At 41.1% G+C, this 8,256-nt stretch overlaps 1 protein-coding gene across 1 annotated transcript; it reads left to right on the top strand.

Annotated features, from left to right (window-relative positions):
* Positions 1-388: 388 nt before the first annotated feature.
* LOC146768488 (uncharacterized) lies at positions 389-7,500 on the top strand. Its single transcript, XM_085561714.1, has one exon. The coding sequence runs from the start codon at positions 6,499-6,501 to the stop codon at positions 7,498-7,500; it is 1,002 nt and encodes a 333-aa protein (XP_085417840.1). The 5' UTR covers positions 389-6,498.
* The last annotated feature ends 756 nt before the right edge of the window (positions 7,501-8,256 follow it).

The following is an 8,256-nucleotide window of genomic DNA, read 5'->3' as shown; positions in this document are numbered from 1 at the left end:
GATAAGAAAATTATCACAAAGGGTTTAATGTCCTGTCCCAGCCAATAAAGAGCTGGAGTCTCCTTTGCAGGCTCCAGAGCTCTGCTGGCTCCCTGCTCTGAGCTTCTCTCCTTTACCTTTAGCCACTGGAGCCACAAAGTCATTGAAGTGGGACAGGATCTCCTGGAAGATGAGTGACCCCCCAGTCTGAGGTGATGTCTGCAGTAGCTGTTTCAGAGCCTGTCACAGAGCTGGTCCCTCTCCAGCACTGTGGAGGTGCCTCAGGCACCCAGCTCAGACTGGATTCTCACAGCTGAAGAGGGCAGAGCTGGCTCCTGTCCATTGTTCACAGCCTTCAAACTGCTCCCAAATGCCTCCCCAAAGCCTTTCCTACTACAGGGAATGATGAAACTAAGCCTGAAGAAACCCATTGGGAGCAAGTCCTAGTGAAAACATGAGACAATCCTGGGCTAGAAACAACCTCCAACCCTTCTGTTAGAGATGTGAAGATAAAAAACATGTTGCAGCAAGGGGTAAGAAAGTGAAAGAGGAGCTTTTAGCCTTATAACTGGACATTCTAGAAGATTTTGGCAGTGAAGCCAATTGTATTAAATTGCCCTTGCCAAAGGGTGCATCCAAAGCTGCCCTTACTACCAGACCATGCAGTCATCCCACCTTTTCACTTTCGGCCTAATTGGCCAAAGAAAATAACAAAAAAAGGGAACAATTCTGGTAGGAGAAATGAGCCCCCAGTTCTGTGGAGAGATGGGATATGTGGGCTTGAGGGTGTCTGAAGAAGTGAATTTTCTAGTCCATGTATTTTAAGAAAAATAATGGCACTGCTGACACCTCCTTTTCAGAAGACAGGGATGCTCATTCTTCTGTTCTGAATGAAATATTGCCTGGCAGAGCTGAGAAAAGGTGCTTGTCTCCCTGGGTATTTCTGAGTGCAATGGATGAGTGGCAGCCAGAAAACAGGCAGATTGAGTGATGGCAGAGCTGCTCTCCCTGACTCCGAGGTGCTGGCCTCTGTTATCAGTGGGATAGGGCAGGGCACCACATTAATTCCTAGGCATGAGCTCCCACCACAGCAGATAGCTCCATCACTCTGGATTTTATAGTGCCAAGCCCTAAATTAAGAAAAAAAACAGCAAGGGAAGAGCTCAATCTCTTTGTCTGCAGGTTCTGCTCATGCTGTGATCTTTCTGGGTATGTAACATAAGCTGGAGCTGGTAGTTAGCAGGAAATACTGCATTTTTCATTTCTGCCTCTCTTCCCTCACAGCAGTGAGAAGATTTAGGCTTGTGCTGTCTGTGATGTCAGACACACACCCTCTGATCAGCAGTGGTCCAGCTGCATGTACAGGCCCTTACTTCTCACACAGTCTTGTTGAGATGGCAGGGATTCAGAGGTGCTCAGAACTTTGGGAAATCTGTTTCCTTATTCTAACAGCTAAGATTTTTGAGGCTGAAGCTGAAATTTTGAGTTACAATCTAGATCATTAAATAATTTGGCTGAATTTAAGGAGTCAAATCCAGTGCTACTGCTGAAAAACAGGTCATTTATTTATATCTTAAATCTGAATTTAGAAATCTAATATTAGTTGTTCATTTTCTATAAATTTTCGTTGTGATCTAAATAAGGAACAATGTCCCTATTTAGAGGTGGAAGTTGGAAAAGTTAGTTTACATGACTTACTTGTCATTAGGACTGGAGTTCTGCACTTCCCCTTCTTTCCTGCAATATTGCAAATCCCAATAAGAAGCTTCCCAAGACTGAGGATGCTCAGTAAAGCTTGGGAGGCATATGGGAAATCTGGAGACTCCATGATTTGGAAATTGAGTATGCCTGCAAGGGGCAATCTGCTGTGGGTTTTCTAGAACTCAAGCTGGTCTCCTCAAGAATTTACAGAGGAGCTATTAAAGTAATAACATTGGGAGTAAGAGCATGCCAAATTGTATAAAATTGGGTAATTACTCTTAAGATCCACCAAATTTTATGAACAAATTTGAAATATTTTCACAAAGCATTCTTTCAGGTTAATGAATGCAAATATTAGTTTATGCCCCAAATCTTAACTCATCTGCAAAATAAAACCAAAAATGTAAGAACAAGTCCTCTACAAGCAAAACTTGTACTTGTCATAATTTTCCAGTAATCACAGATTTTTTTTTTTCAGGCTTTGATTACTCAACAGGTACCACCTTTCACAGAGCACTTGTTTTCTGAAAATTACATTACCTGGAATTGAACCTGTTTTGGAAGCTAATGTCACTTCATTTCCCCTGTTGCTGAGTAGCTTAAACTCTCTAGTGCCCTATGGTTCAGGAGAGGGAGTCAGTACAAATTTACAGATGAAAAACACAGTCACAGAGGGGAAAAGCTTCTTCCCTTCCATCTCATGAGCAGCTTGTGGTGGAAAAGGGATTTGAAACCAGTTCCCTGATAACGAGCTGGTTTTCAGAGAACTCAAATGTCTTTTCTTTGTTCTGTTTTGAAACTCTTCTCGCTGTCACTGCTCTTTTAAGATAGCAGTGGTGTAAAGGGAATTGTGACAGAACGAGATATTATCTCTGGATCCTGCACTGAGGAAAAACAGCAAGAATTTATTTGTATGAAATCCCTTTAGTCAGACCACCTTGGTACCTGTTTGTTTTGGGATCCGAAAGAGCCAGGTGTGATGTTAGCACTGTGCTCAGTACTGATGATTATGAACATGTTCATGTTTTATCTTTCTCAGCCCAGTGGGCCCTCTGACCTCCTCAGACTCACTGGCTCACAGACAATATAACATTCTAACTTTTTTCTAGTGTAGCAAATGATGATTTAAGTCCCTGACATTGCAGGTGTGATAATGATGCCATCTGACAATGTGCAAGGTTGCATATTGAAGGCTTTTCTGGGAATTATTCAGGTGCTGGCTCTGTTTTCTGCATTGTTCATTCATGATGACCTGAGCTATTTACTGTACATACACAATCTGCAGTGGAAGCAAAGCCATTCATCCCTAGATGTTTAAACTGAATTGTTTCTCTCCCCAGATGAATGACAGCATGTGTAATGGATCTCCACATGCCAGAGGGGTTTTCAGTAGCAGAGCTGCAGGCATCACATGGAGAATTAAAGCACACTGAAGGCTTGGTGTTTATTTTGGAACTGAACTAAAATAAAATCCACTCTGGGAGAAGCTTTCAGCCAGATAAGCTGGAGGATTTGATCTGTGAACTTTCTTTCTTAGGCATTTCTGTCCTCCCATTTGAACTGAAGCAATCAGTTGATACACGTGATGATGGGAAGGAAAAGCATCAGAGTTGTGTAACATCTGCTTATCACTACAGATTATCTTGTAGCAATGAGATTAAAGCTTTTGGTTATGTAGGAAGAGTTTGGGATTTAGAGTGGTAGTTTTGTGTGTGTGCCTATGCACGTGCTTGCTTTTTTTTTAACTCTTATGAAATGCACTACAAATTTGGTTTCATTGAGCAAGGAGAGGAAACCTCATGAGGGTGACTAAGAAAAGAGGGATTTTTAAAGGAAGTGAAGATCATAGATTCATAGAGTGGTTTGGGTTGGAAGTGACCTTCAATATAAAATAATTCCAACCCCCCTGCCATTGGTAAGGACAACTTTGCTAGACCAGATTTCTCAAAGCTCCGTCCAACCTGACCTTGAACACTTTCAGATTTTTAAAGGATTCCCTTCAATCATGATGTATCTATAAAAATGTATGCTACCAACCAAATATTACCTCCTGGCAGGTATATCCATGACAGGACTGAGTTGGTTAAGTATTTTGGAGCCATATGGGGAAGTGACGTGCATAAAACAGTGGTTTGGATCTCAAGCCCTGCAGAGCTTTGTGACAGCACAACAACCTGCTTCTTTTTCCTGCTGATAGATTGACTTCCTGGCTGAAGTCCAGCTGGTTGTCAGGTTATCTAAATTCATGCTGAGTGCTTGGCTCCCTTTGGTTCCCTGTTTTTGCCAGGTGCATGCCAACAGGACACCTCAGGGTGCCTGAGGCTGCTTTGTATCTGTCTTATTTCATCAGATGTAGAACACAGGTGAGGACCAATACTAGAAAGGAACCTCAGCTCAATCTCTTCTCTTCATCCAGTCATCAAGCTGATGTGCAAGGTTTCTGTAAGACTCTTCCAAATCTCACTTTTAGCCTATAATCAAGTGTTTATTGTTCTGCAGTGAGCAGACTCCTGAAATCAAAATGAGTTACAAATAGTAGACACACCTATCTCTAGGGATGTAAGTCTGGATACTAAGATGGCTTTAGAGGGACATCAGATTCCTGGTTAAAGGGGACACACCAAGTTTTCTAGATCTGAAACCACTACATGCCAATTTGCCACTGGGCATATTGTAAATTTAGTTAAATAGTGGCAATGTACTTCTATTTCGGGTGTCCCATTACTATGCAGTTTATATCAGAAGGATCAGCAAGCTGAGACCAGGAAGGAAAGTGTTTAAATTACATGAAGGTTGTGGTATCTAAATAAAGGATGGTGGTCCCTTTGATAATATCACTATCATAGTACTTTGATCCAGAGGACCTGAAGTAGTCATTCTTCATATGGATCTCTCGTTGACTACAAAGGGAGTTTTGGGCACAGAGCAATTGCCTACACAAGACTGGACCAATTATTTAATTAAATTTTAAGTGAGAGTATATATATAGCAGATGGATATTTCTGGAAGGTACTGAGTAATGTGTGCATGGGAACAGAGGATGCAGCTTATCTTGCACATGAGCCTTGGATGAGGTTTAAGTGTATTAACATTAGCACTCCAATCAGATTTAGGTAGTGTATAAGATTTCTCCAAGCTTTCTTAACATGTCTGAATTGTCCTCAGAAGAGTGCAGCAGAGAATGAACCAATCACTTGGTCACTATTATCTGAAACCAGCATGAAAACAAAAAAATGGTCCTGGGTAGAAAAATACATTGTCTAGGCAGGTTGGGCTAGGTGGCTGGTATTTAGACAGACACTAGATTTTTAAAGGCAAGTAAAAATCTTTTTAATCAAAATATTTTCCAAAATGATAATGCATTGATACTACATTGTTTGCCTTTTCTTCCTTTCCACTTCCATATCTCCATTTGCATTAGAGCTTTAATTCTATCCCATTGCTTTATATGCCTACAGTTTAGTACAAGAACCTATTTATGGTTATTTTATTTCACTTCACATTTACAGAGCCATGGGCAGGCTTACATGTTTTCCTGGAAAACAAAAAGAAACTGAAAGGGCAAGATGAGTATCATTTTTATTTACAATGATACTAAGCTTGGACACTTAAAAAAAAATCCCACCAATAACAGTGAACAGGAATTAGCAAAACAGACTTAATTAGATAAGATGAAAGGAGCTCATGTTCTTTATTTGCCAGATGAAAACCAGGTTAATACTATAATTTAATAACATATCTTTGTGATAATAAGAGCTAGAAATCTGAGATACTGAGATATAGCCAAGAATATTATTTTTGTCTCTCCCATAAAACCTATAGTGTGTATAAAGACTGGAGTGGGAATTAAAAATTACCTTAGGGAAGAGGACTTCCTGGTCTGGGCAGAAGCAAGAGCAGATCCCATCTCCTGATGCTGCCTATGGGCCTGTCAATGCCCATGCAGGACTAGAGAGTTGAACAGCAAACACCATGAGATTCTTATATTATTGATGATAATGATCACTGGTTATTGATGCTAATATTATTTCCCAGCCAAGCCATAAAATTTCTCTGAGCAAGGGCAAGTAAATAACTCCAGGTTTGCCTCATCTGCCATTTAGCAGTGTCTTTAGTTAATACCCCAGACACAGTATTTTTGAAACAGAACAATATCCACAGTATTCTGAACAACATCTTGGCTCATTTCAGGGTATTTTCCATTAACATGAATAAAATGATTATCAGTTTGTTGGTCTCTTCTTTATGTAAAATACCTTGTGAAAGTAGGCAGAATTTTGGTGGAAATGAAGGAACTTACTCTACCCTATAAAGCACATGTCAGTATATGCAAAAGCCCAGATCACAGAATGTCAGAAGAAAAGAGAAGGATTCATGCCTGAACCTCAACTAGCAGCTTCCCCAAATTAACATTTATTCTCTGCTATTTTCCATGTTTTACAGAGGTCCTAAACTTCCTTTAAATTAGTGAGTGCAGTGTACACTTCTCACTGCTTAGAAAGGATTCAATATTTGGGAGAGTAGGAAGAGCGATGGAGATGTTTAAGTTGCACTGGTTACAGATATGGAGGAGACAAGCCCTGATTCCTCAGCTGTCAGGTTAATTTATTCTCTAGATATGCAGACTAAATTTGCCCTTTATTTTGGATTACTCTGGGGCAAGGCAGCTTAAGGAGGTGATTAGGATTTAAGGTTAACAGAAGTACACTTCAAGAGACACCAAGTTTTCATAAACCAAGTTGCATAAAAACCTAACAGAGGATTAATACAATGTAAGAGAGTGATCTCCATATCTTTTTTTTTTTTCAGAGTGCTCCAATGGCTGAAGAAAAGCCCAAGTATAACTGCACTGTCAGTGAAGTCACGATTGTGAACCTGCAGCCTGAGAAAAATTCAGTTCTCCTCCTGGCGGGAGGGAAGCCAGGAAGTGATCATAAAAACCTTGATCTCCAGCCTCCACCTCCAAGGAGTTCAGAGAAGCTATGCCAGGGAGACAAAAAATTGTGTCCAGAAAAGGTGACAAAGGAGGGAGTTTTGTCTCCCAGCCTGCATCGTGCAAATGAGCTGTGTAGCACAGAGAACGTTACCCTGAAGAGACCAGTGAAGTTGGCCCCTCTGGAGATCCCTGTGGAAGTAAAAGAAGCCCAGCTCCAAAAGATTATGAGCATCCAGAGAGAAGCCCAAATGGCTGCCCAGAAGCTGATGGTGATCAACGCCATGCACAGTGAACCCCATGTGAAACGGGTAAAGAATCTGGCTCAGGGGGAGCTGGCAAACCTCCAAAAGATAAAGCTGAATGAAAAGGCTGATCTGGAGAACAAAGATGATCCCCTACCCCCTAAAAGCAGCAAACCCCTTGGAGAAATCCAAATTATTTTGCCTTCAGAGGCAGCCTCTAAATCAACTAAACAGGCAGGTGCTGAGGAAGTTCCCAAGACACTCTGTAAGCTATTAATCCCCACTCTCCAGGTGTCTGATGTGCACGGAGAGTCCAACAGCCCTGACAGCATCCCTGACCCCTGCCAAAATGGTTCTCGGCGCCGATTCAGATTAAGACACACAAAAGAGCAGCAGGAAGACACTGGGAAAGCCAAACCCTTAAAAGCCACAGATGCAAGTGTGGGAGAAGGCACAAAGAAAAGTGCAGGTCAGCGGACACAAAAAACCCTCAGTGATGCCAGCAAGCTCATTGAAAATGTGTCTAAAAAGCAGAAGGAACGAGGAGCAAAGCAAAGGGAAATGGATGAAGCCTCTCTTGTGAGGAGGCAGTCTATTAGAAGGATGGCTTTGGGAGACATCATCCAGGTGGATGATGACTGAATGTCACAGCACAGATAACCAGGAAGATGTTTTAGACTGAGTGCTTAGATAGAAGTCTTCAGAAGAGGGCATTAGTAATCCACCAAATAAAAAGAAGGTGATACTGGTGAACAACTGTCATTTCTGAGATGCTCGAACAAGTGGCTCAGGGAAAATAACTTTCTACTCTGCTCAACACTAGAAGGGCCTCAGATATCCTGAGACCAGCATGGAGTGTAACTTTTCAGGACACACGGACCATGCAGAAAAAATCTGGATGTGGACTGGTGGAGGGATCAAGAGGAAAACAGAAACCTAAAAAATACTGTGTCTGGGGCTCTTTTTCTCCCGAGAATACTGCCCTTGCATTCACAGCTGTGGCAAGTTTGTTTCAGAAAGACAAGAATAAAATGTTCTTTGTATTACTGTTGGCAGAACAAAAAATAATTAGTGTAAGTTTAGCAAGAGACATTCAATTCAGAAAAGGAGAAAAACTTTTAAGGACAACAAACACTGAAGAATATTGTTTACCAAGATGGGAATCTCTGTCACTGAAATTTTAAATAATGCATTAGGCAAACACCTGCCAAGGATGTTTTCAGATGAATTAATCCTTCATTCACACACAAGGACTGGATGATCAGTAATGTCCTTCAATCTCAATATTCTTATATTTTATGATCTATCTTTTCAGTTGTCAACTTGCAGGGCTACTAACTAAGCCATGTAGCGCAAAAAGGTACAATAAATGCGACTTTTCACTTTGCACTGATTCTT

The sequence above is a fragment of the Lonchura striata genome, chromosome 2, assembly GCF_050655825.1.
Source record: "Lonchura striata isolate lonStrDom1 chromosome 2, ASM5065582v1, whole genome shotgun sequence".
Lineage (NCBI taxonomy): Eukaryota > Metazoa > Chordata > Aves > Passeriformes > Estrildidae > Lonchura > Lonchura striata.
The sequence above is the reverse complement of the archived record's forward strand: the minus strand, read 5'-3'. Positions and strand labels throughout refer to the sequence as shown.